Below are 17,002 nucleotides of genomic sequence, written 5' to 3'. Positions count from 1 at the left end.
ACATGGGCATTTATGGAACAACGGCAAAGCTGAAATTTGACCGCAACCGATAAGCCAAAATAATATTATTATTTAAAAGAAAAAAGAAATACAAGGGAAAAATCAGATCCGATCTGAAATTTGCTTAAAGTCCACGTCAACTGGGTCCCACGTACGTTGCGTAGTAAGCCATGTGCCTGCAAGACACGTCACCTTGTCGGTCACGATGCCTCTTCTGTCAGACGAAGCCCACCACTAGAAAATTAGATATAAAAAAAAAAAAAAGAGGCTACCACGTCAGACCCCTCCAATCACATGTCCCTTTCCGTGTCCACCGCAATTCGCGCATGGCCGTTCATCCGCCACTCGAATCGACGGCCCACTTATTTATCTGACGTGGCCCTTCTGACGCTTTCGTCACACCCCACTAGTCTCGGTCACGTGCGACCTTTCTTACCATCCCACGAGAAAATCTTGCCACACGGATCCATCCCACATGTTTCTGTACCATACTCTTTTTTTTTTTTTTTTTTTTTTGGGTGGGAGGGTTGAATTTTTATTTTTTATTTTTTTTTGGGTAAAAGAGGGATTCATTGAAAAAAAACAGAAGGTTTGTACAAGCCTAGACACGGGGGGTCGAATATGTCTTTACAATACACCGCACATATACTTTTCATCCAAAAAAGAAAGTAAAATGAAAAATAAAATTGTACTGCACATATACAACAATACAAACAATACCAATTCCTACAAATTTTAGACACTGTTATCCCTCACCCAGTCTGATAAAACCATTAAAAATGCATCTTTTTTTTTTTTAATTTGAGAAAACCTTTCATTTGGATTAAAAAAAAAAGGATAAAAATAATATTTATGGAGTAATTTTCCCTTCTAGCTAGGCTTTTCAACCATAAAAATGAAATTACCCTACCAGCTTACTGCAGCTTGTAATCTACTACTGAGCAATTCTTGGATTTTTATTTTGGAGGATAAACCAAATATATTTATAATGTTGCTTCGATATATAAAAGAAGCAAGAGGGTTGCCCAACTTGTGAACCTCATCTCACATGATGATGGATTTAAGCCCTCGATCTTTAAAATAAGGATTTAAGTTCTTAATTTTTTAAATGTATTGTACGTTGTTTATTCGATTGATCTTAATTTTTTAAAAAAATAAATTAATAATAGTAGTGCTTTTTTTTTCATCCTTATTTATTAACATTTTAAACCCTTTATTTATAGATTATGTTGTGAGTTTCTTAACTGAACACTTGCCATTTTGTTTTTTTATAAATGGAGATTAGACAATTTTGTATTAAATTTAAAAATTATATTTTAAATCACTATTTTTAAAATATTTGTTTTTAGATCCTAAAATTCTATAAGTTAGAATTGTTAAAATGTTTAATCCTCTAAAATATGCCAGCAATGATGAATTTTGTAATTTTATACACTTTTAGTACATTGGTAATTCATATAATTATTTCCATTCCTGTGAAGAATGAGACTTTATTGTCCAATTATCAATTCTTAGCTGAAAAAATATTGTAATTATCCTTTTCAAGCACTATTTTGAAAATTTGGCACGTGACGGTGAAAACATTTCCACAAAGCTATCTCTTTTTCGATTTTCATTATCCGTATGATCCCCAATTGGATGAAATATTTTATCAAAATGGTTGGGAATGGAACTCTGTACCATTTACATTAATAGATTGACAAATAAATGCATGCAGCACATAATGGGGACTAAGGCCTGTTTGGTAATATGATTCTCAATGAATCACTTTCTTTTATTTGTTTGTCTGTTTGTTAAAAGAGTCACTTCCTTTGCTATTGCGCTTTTTTTTTTGGCAATCAATAATTATTAAATGGGAGATTTTTTAAAATAAGATCCCTATTTCATTTTTTGATCTTTTTTGGTCAAACATTATAGAAATTGATTTTATCATATTTGCATCCTTTTTAAAGCTTTAGAAATTACTCATTAGATTAATTCGGTAAACAAATATTTATCTCTTTCACTTAATTACTTTGTGTCATAATTGCATAATATTATTTACATGTATCTTTTAAAAAATAAGAGAATTATCATACACTAAAATGCATGATTTAAATTACAAGGATAACACCCAAAAAAAAAGGAAAAAAAAAAGAGAAAAGGCAAAAAAAAAAAAAAACAGAAGAAAAAGGTGATATTTGGCTAAAATTAATTGGTACAAGAATTAGTATAGGCGGTTTTGTGAAAAAAGATATTTCTATATATATTTATATATATATTAAAAAAGAATCAGCATAGATGGTAGGGCAACCTATAATGATGCAGCACGTATGCAGCTCCCCACGTGGAGATTTGGTTTCGACACGTGTACCACTTTTTGGATATCTAGAAAAGTCTTGGGGACGTGATGAGTGAGCTGGCTACGCAACCTCTGTTTCCTGTAGGCCCCACTTTGGTCTGAGTCTGCCTGCGTGGGACACGTCAGTGCCGGGACACTCATACCGACATACGCGAAAGCTTATGGGGACCACTTACCAAGTACGAGTTAAGATGCTTTGTTTCCATATTTTTGAAACCAAGGCAAAGGCAGGGCCTCGTTGGCTGACATACTTTTCTCATTCCCAGGGTTTCGTGGCATCATCCCATCCGTCGGATCGGTAAAACCACAACCGTTGGACGCCCCTTGACGTCAGAGTGGCTCCCACACTGGGATATAATTAGGATTTATTGTGTGAGTTTGTGTGCTGGAGACCTGTGGGCCTACACGTGGATCGTTGATAAGATGACTTGGAAAAGTGCTTCAGATTCAGCACTTGAAAAATGGACGGCCCTGATCGAAGATAGCGTGATATTCGAGTCAAAATAAGGTGCGTCAGACATGGAGTGCACTCCGCGTCAGAAAGAGAGATGCCATCTCCTTAAATTACTCCATTTACCCTCCACTTCTTTCCAATTGACTTGCCCCCCAGCCTCTTCCCCGCTCATTTTGAACAATTTTACAACTTTAGTCCTCTATTAATGCCACGCTTTGTCTACCTTATCAAAATGTGACACGCAATCAACCTATCTCTATGTATCATAAAATTCAAAAAATAATAATAAAATTTAGTTTTACTTTCTTTTTTTTTTTTGGCTTGAAACAGTTTTACTGGTTTATTATCTTTTCAAATCCCCGCCCAACTGGACAGAAGATGTAGGATTATCTAATTAAGACCCCTGCTTTCGCTAACCGTGTCAAATTCCTACATTTTCGATCCTAAAATTACAAGTTTATCATTACAGTATTAACAAAAATATCTAATAAAGCAAACTACTTTTAGATGCCCCGATCAGGGTGCGAGCTTTTCAGTGTATTCATAAAATATAATATCATTTATCACCTTGACAATCACTGACAATACTTGAGATGATTTATAACGTTAATAAAGCGAAAATAAAAATATGCCTAAGGTCAAATCATATTGTTTAATAATTTTGTTTTTTTTTTTTTTAATATTGGAATTGGAAAATTCAAAGTCGGACAAACTCAGCTATTTTAAGTTCAAAGCTAATATCCTGGAGCTTAGTCATTTTCTGTTCATGAAATCGGAAACCAGAAAACATGAGAAAGATCGGGGCCTTGATTGGTATCCTCGAGCTACAAAACACAGCCACCTGGTTAAGGCATTGAGCTGGCTCGGTATATATCCAACTAAGACTTTTTATTTTCTTTTTTTCTTTTTTAATTTACTTTTTATGAATAAATTATTTAGATTAAAAAAAAGGTAATATTCGTCACATTTTATTTCAAGAGGAATGTTAATCCAAGGAAAGCCACAACTGGATATGGCACATAACACATAGCTAAAAAGCTAGACGTGTAAAGTATGTGTTGAAATTTATGAGCCAAATCAAAACAGAAAAAAAAAAAAAAAAAAAGGCAGTTTAATGAATATCTAAACCCAAAAATCCTCGCGCGTGGCTCAAGACCCCATTTGGGCAGTGAGTAAGTGGCCAGACGTGGATTCCAAAGGACCTATTCATTCTAGTTAATAATTTTTAAAAAATAATAGGAAATTCTTTTAATACAGGGATTAAATTAACGACAAGGACCACGTCAGCCACATGACGGGTGGAATAGGTTAGACCCTAAATGAAGAGACGCGTAGATCGACTCCTTAACCAACACGTGTACGGCCAAGGTGACGTTGGAATAAATAAAATGGCCAGCGCGAATATCGATGGGCCAGCTCAACAACCACCACACCCCTTGTATATACGACGTACCGTATTGAGCAGGCTAGACATACGACACGTGTATGGTGACGTGGACTTTGCCTTGGCGCTCTTCTTCTCCTTCTTCTTCACCACCCCACCTTCACCTTCCCTTCTCTCCCTCATTTCTCTGTGTGAAAAAGCCAGTACTCTTTGTTTGGATTCTAGAGAGAGAAAGTTCAGGACACAAAAATGCAGACGCTGTGAAAACTAGGCGCTTTTCTTCCTGAAGATATTGCTAGCTCTTAGGAAAGCACTTTTGGCGAATTTTTGTGCTTTTTGAAGTTTTGGTTTTCGGACGTCTAGGGCTGGAGATTGGATTTTAGAGTCAAAGGTATGTCGAATTCCGAGTTTTGAGCTCTTGCCTTTATAGCAATTACAGTGGGAGACAATTTTATATTTTATTTTGTTTTTAGTTTTTTTTTTCATTGTCAAGATTCTGTTTAGTTACTGAGAAAATGGATGCAGATTGAGGAATTTCGATTCACTTATTTTTCTGGCTTTATCTTTGACGAGGAAATGAAGAAAGAAATTAAAATTACGGAACTTTGACATTTTTCTTTTAAGAAACTGGGCAAGATAAGGAAGTACTCAATTTGTAACGGTAACATATTTAAAATTTTGTTTTCTTGCGTTTTCTCAGTAGCCAAACAGTGGATTAGGTTAGAACTAGGATGGATCTCTATAATATCGTCAGGTTTCTGCCGGAAACTTTGAGTTTCATCAACTGAATCGCCTGGTTACTGGCTTTTATCAACCTTATTAATGTTGTTTTTTCATGGTAGTCTTAAACAAAATCTGGAATTTCCGTTAGCATGTATAGATAGTACACGAGGGAAAAAAATGAAAACAAAAAGGGAAGGAATAAGGAAATAAATCAGAGGTCTGGTATTATCCCAAAAAAGAAGAAGAAGTTGATCAGAAATCATGGAAATACGTCCTGTAAAAAAATTTTATTTGTTTCCTTAAACCTGAAAAAACTGAAGTGCTTATTACCAACCCCAAAATAACAAAAAAGAAGTTGATCAGAAATCATGGAAATACGTCCTATAAATTTTTTTTATTTGTTTCCTTAAACCTGAAAAAAGAAAAGAAGAGAAACTGATAAAGTGTTTTATTTTCGTTAATTTTTATTGGAGGGTATTTTTGTCATTTTCCGTCCTGATTATCCGTTGAGATAGATTTGGTGGTACCATCCTTCGCAATCTTCTTATCAAGTGAAATGGTGGAAAGACGTTATTGACCCATGTGCTTGTTACCAATACGGGTGCACAGCATTTTTAGAATTTTTTTTTTATTTTTTTTATTTTTTATTTTTGGTCTAATATGTCGTTATTTAAATAATAGATCAAAACTTTTGTTATTTTAACTCTTAGGTTCCGTTGCAAAATTAGTGTTTGACATTGTAAAATTTTATAACTCGTCGTTTGTGGGCTTCAGTTATCTGTTAATTTGTACAAGGTAACGTTCTTTCCATTGAGGATGATTTTGATTGATGGAAAGTCATATTAATGGGGATGTGATTACTCTATTTTTTCTGGTGAATTTGCAAAATCAAAATTCTTAGTGTTGCTGTGAATCAATCGGAATTGCCAGTTGAGTTTTGAAACCTCTTTGCTGTTTTGCGTTTTGGGTTTTGGTTTGTTTGTCTTGAAGTTGGCTGTGGCAAAGAGTATTCTAATTCTATATTTTCTTTAAATTACTTAACAATTCTTTCCTGAACTCAATAATGGCACAGCTATTTCCTCTGACGATATGTAATCATGGTTGTTGTTTTCCCTAAGAGGGTACCTAGTTATAAACTTCGTTATATGTCAGTTCTAGTAGAAAAGTTCACTTTGGACGTAGGGATGAATCTTTTAAGGACTGGCAGACTTGTTTGTTGTGTTTATTTTTGCTTTTTCGGCTGAAGTATAGTCTTTTAAAGAAAGGTCAAACATCGAGTTAACAAACAGTAGTATCTAGTAGTCATCATATGTTGCCAAGGTTGGCTGACTTAGATATATGATGGAAATAGTAATGATTAATAGCTGAATTGTGTCAATAAATTAGTCCATGATAAAATTCTTCATGCTTTAACTCTTCGGGTGCTTTTTTATGTATGGAAAAATTTTCTTCTTGATGGCAACTTGACGTGGTAACATATGATGCAGGGGTGGTAGTTGGACTTTCAATTCTGAACGGAGTGATTCAGTAATCAGGGAACCACGAACCATCTCCTTGAATAGTCTCTGAATATCGATGGGAAATGAAGAAGAGGGAAAGTCTTCTAAATGTGAAAAGTCATCTTCACCTGTTACACAGGTAAGGGGAGATGTGTTAGTTTTCTTCTCAGAAACTGAAATCCCTAAAAGTTTCAGATGCACCAGTCTTACTTATGAGATTTGAGTTTGATATTTTAAATTTCTTAACTAGATAAAAACAATTTGAGGAAGCTTGTGCTTTTCGGTATCATTAATTTCAACATTTTTTTGTGAACTTATCGGTTATTGGAGATTGTGTTTCAGTAGTGGTATGCCTTTTTGTATTGGCAGGATCAAACAAATCATGCTGGTCAGACCAACGTACATGTCTATCCGGATTGGGCAGCTATGCAGGTTTTCTACCTATTTATCTTCATGTTTTACTTTAAGAAATTGTTAGTCGATTTACATTACCTTTTTGTCCTACAATTTGATTCAAATTTATTGTTGTAACCTACAGGCATACTATGGTCCCAGAGTTTCTCTCCCCCCATATTACAACTCAGCTGTAGCTTCTGGCCATGCTCCCCATCCCTATATGTGGGGTCCACCACAGGTAAGTAGCGAGGCATTGAAGTATTTGTATACTAGTTTTTCAGTTGTCTTTCCCCATTTTGTGTTGAGACTTCAGAACAACTTAAAACTATGGAATAACATAGTCTACTGGCATATTGGTTCTTCCAGACTATGATGCCACCTTATGGGGCACCTTATGCGGCAATTTACTCACATGGAAGTGTGTATGCACATCCTGTTCCTCTTGTAAGTATATATCTCCACTATTTTTGTTGTGGACCCTATATTCTAATCAATGTTGTTTTTTACCTTGTTGCTTAGGGTTGACGTGTTAGCTTTAAGTTGTCAAAATTTTGAGTTGACAGCTATGTCTTTCTAGGAAGATGGCTTTTTGTGTTGTTCATGTTACTTAGTCAAATATAAATGATTTTGTTCTTGATGTGTATCTCAATTGCTGTTAACTCTCCATGTTAATTTTGAGTTTACGCATCAGTTTCTTGTGGTAGTATAGCTTTCAATTTCTATCCCCACACCCACAAGGTGGTGATCCAATCCTTTCTGTTTCTCTTTTTTATCTGTCCAACAAAATTTTAATTGTTAATACATCAAAGCTCTTGTTGAAGGTACTTTTCTTTTTTGATTAGGGATCACATGGTCAAGGGGTTCCATCATCACCTGCTGTAAGTGTACCTCTTGTCTCTTGAACTCCTTGTGTGTTGCTGGGCAGCTAGACATCCAACCTGATGTGGATTATCTTGTGGTTCAATGCAGGCTGCAACTCCTTTGAGCATGGAATTACCTACAAAGTCCGCTGGAAATACAGACAAAGGATTAATAAAAAAGTTGAGAGGGTTTGATGCGCTTGCCATGTCAATCGGCAATGGTAATGTTGAGAATGCCGAGGGTGGGGCTGAACAAAGGCTGTCACAAAGGTTTGTTAGACCAATTTGTCTTTCTTTCTTAGTTGTTTTTATTTCCAAATTTGAAATATTCTGTACCTTCTAATGGTCCAGTCTGGCTGTCCGACTATCCTTGATATATCTAGAATTGATCCTTCCTACTAAATGTTCCTTGATGTTGGACTAATTTGAAAGTTTTGATGATGTCAACAGTACTGAGACTGAAGGTTCAAGTGATGGAAGTGGTGAAAATACTGCTGGGGTGAGGAATCTTTCCTTGCTACTAAGCATCTATTTGCTGCACTTTCTGTTTTATCTTTTGATTTGGATTAAACATATGTATAATGGATTGGCTAGAACTTTAATAGTTGCATTTTATGTTCAGACAAATCAAGTCAGAAGAAAGAGAAGTCGTGAGGGGACTCCAACTACTGGTATGGCTCTGTTCTTCACCAAAAGTAAAAGTGTGATGAGCTGAGATGACTGCATTTTCTACTTTTTCCACTGCCTAAATGATGGTCAGTAAACCAATAAGTGATAAAATAGTATTCATAGGACGGCCTAGAAACAAGTATTTGTTGCTCAAATTTGAGAGTTGGAGATTTGTCAATCAGTTGGTCACACGTGATTATTGTGATATTTAAAATTGTAATATGAAAGTAGCCTTGGTGAAAAACTGAGAGGCAATCAAGGTGCAGGTGTCTTCGCTTTTAAATAGAACTGGAAGTGTGCAAGCAATCAAATGTTGGATGTAACATGTTCTTGCAAAATACTTGTGAAACTCTTTGAGTAGGAACTGAGACATGGGACTGCAAAACAATGAAGGGCTATAAAAACCAATAGAATATTAGAAAAAGTAGTGTGTGGTATTCTGGATAACAAGAACAGTGATAAGAGAAGTTGATAATATTGACTTCCAAGTAATCCTGATTAAAAGTATCGCCGAAGAACTCCAGCCTGGGTTATGCTAATGTAAGATTGCTTTGGAGAGCACAAGCTGGTAATGGTCAAATGGAGCATGTCCCTTTTGCTTTTTCTGATAGTTATTTTCTTCTAGGCACTGTTATTTGATTAGTCATATTGCTAAGCGGATGGATATTAACTTTAGCTGCAAAATAGTTTCCTAAAGAGTTTGGTGAAAATTTATGACTTGGTCTGCTCCATTCATGAATATGACCAGTTACAGAGACTTTAGGGTAATGCAGCGCTGCCTACTACTGGTTCTTCATATTTATCAAACACCACCTTTGACAGTGGGATATGGAATTATTTGCTTTTTGCAATAACTTTTCCCTTAAAAAAAGAATGGGAAAGGAATAGTAATTTGAACTTGTGGTGTGTTTTACTTTAATCTGTATTTTGATCTCTATGGTTTCTCAATATTGCATGAACAGTTGGAGATGAGAAGGCTGAGAAGCAGGCCACTCCAGTTTCTATTAAGGAGGTAAATGTGGTTTCTGACATGGAGATGGGTGCAACTGTTTCTCCTGCTGGTGTTTCGGGAAAGTTGGTCACACCTGTAGTTTCACCTGGCAATGGCATGACTACAGCGCTGGAACTGAGGAATGCTTCTAAAATTAGTCCGACTAGCGTCCCCCAAACTTGTGCAGTATTGCCTTCTGAATCCTGGTTACAGGTATGTTCTGCAAATGCAACTCTTTTGTTGTTCAGATATATTTTACTTCTCATACTTCACGAGATGCTTTCCTAAATGAGGATTTGGTGATTTGATTATGTTTGCTAGAATGAACGGGAGCTAAAACGGGAGAGAAGGAAACAGTCCAATCGAGAATCTGCTAGAAGGTCAAGGTTGAGGAAGCAGGTATGAAAAAAAAAAAAGGAATAATCACTTTTTAATACTCTTAATTTTACCCTCTCTGTATGGTGTATTCATTGTTGGAAATCTGAGGTTGTATTCATCGTTCGAAATCTGAGGAGTCTACATCATTTTCAGGCTGAGACGGAAGAACTTGCTCGCAAGGTTGATGCCTTGAATGCTGAGAATGTGTCACTAAAATCTGAAATGAACCGTTTAACAGAGAACTCGGAGAAAATTAGGCTAGAAAATGCTAAACTAGTGGTACGGCTGTAATTATAACTCCATTGAATTTGTTATTTTTCTTTTCCAAGTGATTATGCTCTCTACTAACTTTAAGATGAACAACATGCAGGACAAACTCAAAAATGCACAACTAGGACATGCAGAACAGATCATTTTGAACAGCAGCATTGAGGATAAGAGGGCACAGCCTATTAGTACAGAGAATCTATTGTCAAGAGTAAATAATTCTAGTTCCGTTGATAGAACTGCTGAGGAAGAGAATGAAATGTATGAAAAAAACTCAAATTCAGGTACAAAGCTGCATCAACTTCTGGATACTAGTCCGAGGACTGATGCTGTTGCTGCTGGCTGAGAGCAGGGAACCAGTATTTGTGCAGTCTAATCATGTAGTTTTGGCATATTACAAGCCCAAAATTACTGCTAACAATAAGCCTGATGAATGATACAGCTGAATAGGATTGGTGTCTATGAAAGCCTATGTTCTAATGTTTACGTGTGAGTTGTTAGCTCCCTCGTGGAAGAACTGATGTTTTCCTAAGTAGATTTCAGAGTGCTGAAATGGCCACTGAAAGGTAATGTACATTGAAGAGATTTAGAGACTTAGAATAGGGAGGAAATGCTTTTTATTGTGCCTGGTTGTTCTGTAATTTCATTTACTAGTGATGTGTTGACCACTATGCAATGTGTGAACGAGGAAACATTTCTTCTAGTAAACGTTGTAAAATTCCTTTGCCACGCTTGAATGGTAATTGCTTGTGGAAGTGTTGGCCGAAAATGAGGTAGGGTTTAGGACTTTTAAGTCCATCATTTGGGATTGTTTAATGATGAGAAACGTTTATTTGATCAAATTTGGTTAGTTGTGATGAATAAGAAATTTTTTCCTTTTGGAGAAAACATGTGTGCCATGGAAGGGGCATGAATTTTTTGGCTTCTGTTTGTTTATTTTGTGCGTTTTTCTCGGTGCAAACGTAGCAAGTTTCCATTTCTGCCCGTCTCGTTATCTTGTTTACTTCCTAGGTTTAGTAGGACTAAAGATGTTCCTCATAGTTTCTTGTCTTGGATCGTTGGCATTCCAAATTGTGTTTGTGCCTAATGCTTCATTATAGGATTTAAGATGACATTACCAATCCTTAAAATTTAAGCATTTTCATGGAATTCTTTTGCTACCTTGTTCTTGCCAAAGACGATCGAGACTGAAGATTTTGCAGTGAGAAAGAAAACAGGCCCCAAATTTCCTTATTCCCGACATAGCTTGGAATAAGCCAATCTCTAGCTGGGCTGAAAAATGCTTTGGGCCTATGTACGAAATAATGAGACACATAAATTTTTTTTTTTTTTTTTATAGTATAATGCCAGTGAAGTCACTTTCCCCGCAAGTTTGTTTTCTGGAAATTTTTATTTAAAACAAAAACTTTATTGCAACTTTAATAGCCATTTGAAAAGCTATATATGTATATATATAGAAAAAATAGGTCAAGTGGTCAATCCTGAAAGGTACAAAGCCTCTGTATATGTATATTTTTAACCAAGAAAGTACACAGATTGGGTTGTTAAAAGCCATAAGAATAGAGCCAGGAAACACCATGCACGAGGCGCACATTAGCAGCAGGAGTGGTGGACATTAGTTTAGAAGAATCGGATGCTATGGCCGTGGTGGGCCCGCAAGAGGCCAACGATGGGTGGCCACATGATTCAAACACAAAACCCATAAGAAGGTGGACCAATTCCCCTCTTTTTGAAAGTCCACCGGCTTTTGTTTGTCCCCCGTCCGATTGTTCTTCTATTTTCCTCCTCCACGCCACGTGAACACCCACTTGCTCCCAAAAAGCCTCATTTTCCAAATTCTGCAAACAACCACATTTTCTAATCCTCCTGCTTTTAACCACCGATTTTGTGCATGCCAACTTTGATTCTATGCAATGCCGTAATTAGTAAACTTTCAAATTCATGATAAAGAAAGAAAATGGTTCAATGATTATATATTTATTAACTGTATTTAATAATTAAAACAAATAATGTCATATGTTTCAATTTAACGTTATTTGCATATTAAGTAGTCAATTTCCTAACAATAGTTTAGGAATTTATTAGAAATTATAATGTACTTTAAAGGGGTAATAACAAATATCTAATAATTTAAGGACAATAACACTTCAAATAATGGTGAGGAACTCTTTGTTATATTATATATTTATATATATATATATATATATATAAATTAGTGATAAGGGAACTTAATAGAGATCTAGATTGCACTAATAATATTTTTTCTGAAGAGTATTGCTAATTAAATTTGTAAATTTTAACTTTTGGAGTGTTTGAAGGTTTTGTTGAATTCTTTCTTGAAATTGTTTTTGACGGGGTTTTATTATTGTTGTTAGACTTTTTGTACTTTTTTTCATGAAATGGTAGAAATATTATTTTTTGACATGTACGATAAAGGAATTTCATATGTAAAGGTATCTTACCGCCACCTGACGCTTGTTTCATCTCTATGGATCAATGATTTTTAAGCATCAAAAGGGTTAAAGTTATTAATTATTTCATTAAAGAGTTATTAGTAGCCTAATTTATTATTATGAGAGATAATAATCTTTGCTTTCCCAATATTATTTACGTGAATTGATTATAACCATTACATTAGACTGTGAATTAAAAACAATTAGTACCCGAATGCATAGTTATACAGTGTCAGTAGCACTTCGATAAGCTGAAAACCCAATATTATTAAAATCAAAACGAGGGATTAAAAAAAGCTTAGGATATAAGTGCCAACAATATTTTACTTTCTTATTCCAGCTTCACATGGTCTAAGTACGAGTTTTTTTTTTTTTTTTTTTTTGTATAATAATTATTATAAACACTTAATTATTAATTAATGTGGGCAACTGGCTAAGCACATAAAGTTTGATCATAGTATCCAATAAATTAAGGATGAGTTTCGTTCATAAAACGATAATGTAATCGACATTTAAAAAAATCTGAATGGTTTATATCACAAAATTCTCGTAGTCTGCATTTGACCGTTTTGTACAGCCTCCATGTACTGCTCGTATCTCCACGTCCTAGATCACTGCAACCGAAAAACATAAAAGACCGTTTTTTCCTCCTTATCTTCCTACAATCTTTTTTTTTCTTTTGTTTTTTCTTTTCCATGATCTTTATCCTTAGAGCCATTGTTGTTTTTTTTTTTTAATTTTGATTGCTTTTCCTGCTTAGTTTCTTCTGCTTACTTTTGAGAATTATTATATTTTTTCTTTATAGCAAATTTCAAATACAGAATGCTTCAAGCATAAGGGTTGGTATAGAAAATTTGAGTTCTTTCTTATACAAAGTGTTTTTAGCTTTTGGTGTTCTTTCAAGCTGATTAATGGTGTTTTTGACCTTTGGGTTTGTTTGTTGAGTGGAGAAAATCTTAGAGAGTGATTATACCTGAAATTTTTGAACTTTTAAGGGCTCAGTTGTTCTGGTTATTTTGATGCCATTTTCCATGGTTTTTGTTAGAGTTTAGATTTTAAGGTTGTTAAGAGCAAAAGCATAATACATACCCAAGTTCGATTGTCAATCTCATAGAAGCAAATTCGATTTTTCAAATTTTCTCGCTTGGTTTTCTGATTGGGACGCCATATCTGGGTACTGGGTTTTTGTTTTCCATATGAAGTCAGGATTTAAAAATATTTTTGTTTTTATTTTGTTTTAATCTCTTCTTTACGATTAATTTAATTGTCATCATCTGTGTGTAAATGGGACAAAATTTGTTATAGATTTTAACCTTGAAATTTAGGTAGGTGTCGGAAGGTTTCTTTAGCGGTTGCCAGATGTTCCACCATTCTAGTTTCTGTATTTGTGTTTTGGGGTTTCCATAAATATTTTTTAGGTAGGCATTGGCATTTGGGGTTATTTAGAGCTGTGAATTTTCTGGATCTGAGGGCTAAATGAGAGAGATTTAGATACCAATCTGGTAGTTGTGCTCTTGGTTTTTGGTCAGGAGGTCTTTTTATCACAAAAATACAGGTTTTTTTTTTTTTTTTTTTTTTTTTTTTTTTTTTTTTGAATTTAGATTTTCAACTGCCAAATGTGACTTGGTGGTCCATTTAATCGCCATCAATATTTGGTAATTTTGGGTGTCGGAGAGAGTTTTGATTTTAGATTGAAAAAGCCTTGAGCGTTTAGTAAGACAACAGAGAGTGTAGAGAAGCAGAATTTTCAATTTTCTGCCTGTTTTTTTGAAATGGGGCATTCGGCGGCGATATGGGATTATAGGGCGGCAACTGAGATTTCAAAGGACTGGAATGGGATCGATCAAGTGGTGCTTCGAAGCCCACAAGGGGCTTCAGTAAAGGTGAGGATTATTTTCCTGATTACTTTCTCAGTTGGTTTTGATGAAAGCATTGAAGTCGAACCTCTTTCATTTATCGATTTGAAAAAAAAAAAAAAAAAAAAAAGAAAAAGGGAAGAAAAACACTCTTACATTTAGCAATTGTTAATGGAAAAACTTCTTCACATGGTCTGTTTAGGTAGTTTCAAATGGAGCGTTGATTAATTTCTTTGGAATGTTAATTTCTGATAATATAGGTTAGCTTGCATGGAGGACAGGTCACTTCTTGGAGGAACGAACAGGGGGAAGAACTCCTTTTCACTAGTAGTAAGGTGTAGTTTTTTTTCATTCCGCTACTGAGTTTCAATCAGTGTGTAATCGTTTTTATGTGCTAACATATGAGGCTTGCTCTTCATTTTAGCGGTTTATTAGTACCTTCCTAGCAATTATAATCAATCAAGTACAAATTTTGTCAGATTAGTTATTATATTATTTGTGTATTGCTATTACCGCTTTTCTGCAAGGTGCTCTGTTCAAGAATACAGCAAACTATGACCTTGTTGATTGATGGTGGACCAGTTTCTATGCATAAACAATGTGTGGGGAAATAAACTTATATGACGGGGATGCAGTTAGTTTTGGGCTGGCCAGTTTGAACAGAGTATAATTGATTTTTTGGTTGTTGATTTTAACCAAGAGAGGTTGTAATATTGACTGTTTCTGGTGCACGTTAACCCAACTATTGTCAGTTATATAAGATTAGATTATGAATAAATATCCAAGAGCTGGGCTTTTGGTGTAGTTGCAAACCAAAAATGATAAACTAATTTTGCCCACAGAGAAGACTAATTCTTTACATGCATTTGATTTTATCATGTAGGCTATTTTCAAGCCCCCAAAAGCAATGCGAGGAGGAATACCCATCTGTTTTCCACAGGTATCATTTAATTTTTCTTCTATGCATGTATACAATTATATTTACCGTATTTTACTGATACATATATTTTCATGCTTCTGAAGTTTGGGAACTGTGGCTCACTAGAACAGCATGGGTTTGCCAGAAACAAGATTTGGATGATCGATGATAATCCTCCACCTCTAAACCCCAATGATTCTAATGGGAAATCCTTCATTGATCTGCTCCTTAAACCATCTGAAGATGACCTGAAATGCTGGCCCCATAGGTACAACAACAAACTTTTTCTTCTGGTTTTAGCCTGAAAAGAACCTAGGTTTTGTATTTGATGTTCCCAGTGTGAATCAAACTGATGGCTATCACGTTGATCCTTTGCTGCATCAAAGGCAAACTCTATTAATCTTGATATTTATATTTGATTTGAGAAATGTTGTATTGCTAACTGTAATTTTCTTTTTCTTAATTCCAGTTTTGAGTTTCGCCTTAGGGTGTCTCTCTCAACAGATGGAGATCTGACCCTGATATCGAGGATTAGGAATGTCAATGGCAAGCCTTTTACTTTCTCATTTGCTTATCACACTTATTTATTGGTTTCTGATATAAGGTAAGGAAAATCTTTCACATCTGCTTTCTTGGTTGTTGCATTAATCTTTTTTCCCTTACAGTTTTATACTGAAAACCCCCTTAAATTAGCTAATTTTCTTCTGATATCTCTTTTACTACATCTCACTTGTAGATTTATCGTATTTGGCAAGAATGAGACCTTTAACTTTATGCTGCCAAGATGATTAATCTACAAAATGATTAAAAAAAAAAAAAAATTGCATTGCCATAATTAACGCTTACATTTTATTTGTAACTCGGATTATTTTATATACGGACAGTGAAGTGAGAATAGAAGGTTTGGAGACACTAGACTATTTAGACAACCTTTGCCAAAGAGAACGTTTTACAGAACAAGGAGATGCAATTACGTTTGAATCTGAGGTAAATTGTCTTGATGATGGGTTGACGATTGAGAATTAAACCCAAAAGAATGAAATTCATGGTGGTGTTATAACAGCTATTGATTAGAATGTTGACCGTGTTTGTTTGTGGTGGCAGGTGGATAGGGTTTATCTTAGTTCACCAAATGCAATTGCGATCCTTGATCATGAAAAGAAAAGGACATATGTGATAAGGAAGGATGGCCTACCAGATACCGGTAAGCTTCAAACATTATATGAACCAAGCAAGAAACAGAATACTACTCGTACGTGGAAAAAGGATCAAGCTTTGCTAAAAGCAGATACATAGGAATGAGTTCACATGCATGAACAATATATGCATCAGTAAATGCCTTTTTTTTTCTTTTTTTTCTTTTTTTTTTTATAACCATGAACTTTCCTTTTGTGTGTGACATATATACACAGTGGTGTGGAACCCATGGGAGAAGAAATCAAAATCAATGGTGGATTTTGGGGACGAGGAATACAAACAGATGCTATGTGTAGATGGAGCAGCAATAGAGAAACCTATAAGCTTGAAACCAGGGGAGGAATGGACAGGAAGATTGCAGCTTTCTGTTGTGCCTTCAAGTTTCTGCAGTGAGAATCTTGGTCTGTAGATTTTTAGAGGAGATGTTAGTTGTTGTGGGAAGTTATTCCAAACGTAGTACCAGTACTTTGTTAGTTGACAAAATCTTAGGTGTTCTTAAACGGAACCTTGAGAATCCTGAAAATTGTAATGGAATTATTAGTCTAAGCCGTTCCTTTTTTTTTTCTGTTTTTTTTTTTGAAATAGAGAATGGCTCTTCAGTTTTATTATTATCCC

At 35.1% G+C, this 17,002-nt stretch overlaps 2 protein-coding genes across 2 annotated transcripts; both read left to right on the top strand.

The window, feature by feature from the left end:
* The first annotated feature begins 4,300 nt into the window (after nucleotides 1-4,300).
* LOC107423733 (common plant regulatory factor 1) lies at nucleotides 4,301-10,850 on the top strand. Its single transcript, XM_016033348.4, has 13 exons — nucleotides 4,301-4,570; nucleotides 6,390-6,540; nucleotides 6,771-6,833; nucleotides 6,940-7,035; nucleotides 7,164-7,241; nucleotides 7,640-7,675; nucleotides 7,767-7,927; nucleotides 8,108-8,156; nucleotides 8,280-8,328; nucleotides 9,289-9,530; nucleotides 9,639-9,716; nucleotides 9,849-9,974; nucleotides 10,066-10,850. The coding sequence occupies exons 2-13, from the start codon at nucleotides 6,478-6,480 to the stop codon at nucleotides 10,306-10,308; spliced, it is 1,284 nt and encodes a 427-aa protein (XP_015888834.3). The 5' UTR covers nucleotides 4,301-4,570; nucleotides 6,390-6,477; the 3' UTR covers nucleotides 10,309-10,850.
* A 2,056-nt stretch (nucleotides 10,851-12,906) lies between these two features.
* Nucleotides 12,907-16,998, top strand: LOC107423734 (putative glucose-6-phosphate 1-epimerase). The gene is made up of 8 exons (XM_048479873.2): nucleotides 12,907-14,298; nucleotides 14,532-14,606; nucleotides 15,155-15,211; nucleotides 15,295-15,458; nucleotides 15,660-15,794; nucleotides 16,075-16,177; nucleotides 16,295-16,394; nucleotides 16,603-16,998. Exons 1-8 carry the CDS (start codon nucleotides 14,188-14,190, stop codon nucleotides 16,794-16,796), a joined length of 939 nt encoding a protein of 312 aa, XP_048335830.1. The 5' UTR covers nucleotides 12,907-14,187; the 3' UTR covers nucleotides 16,797-16,998.
* Nucleotides 16,999-17,002: the final 4 nt, after the last annotated feature.

This window comes from Ziziphus jujuba, chromosome 7 (assembly GCF_031755915.1).
Source record: "Ziziphus jujuba cultivar Dongzao chromosome 7, ASM3175591v1".
In the NCBI taxonomy this organism is placed as follows: Eukaryota; Viridiplantae; Streptophyta; class Magnoliopsida; order Rosales; family Rhamnaceae; genus Ziziphus; species Ziziphus jujuba.
This window is presented reverse-complemented; position numbering and strand designations above follow the sequence as displayed.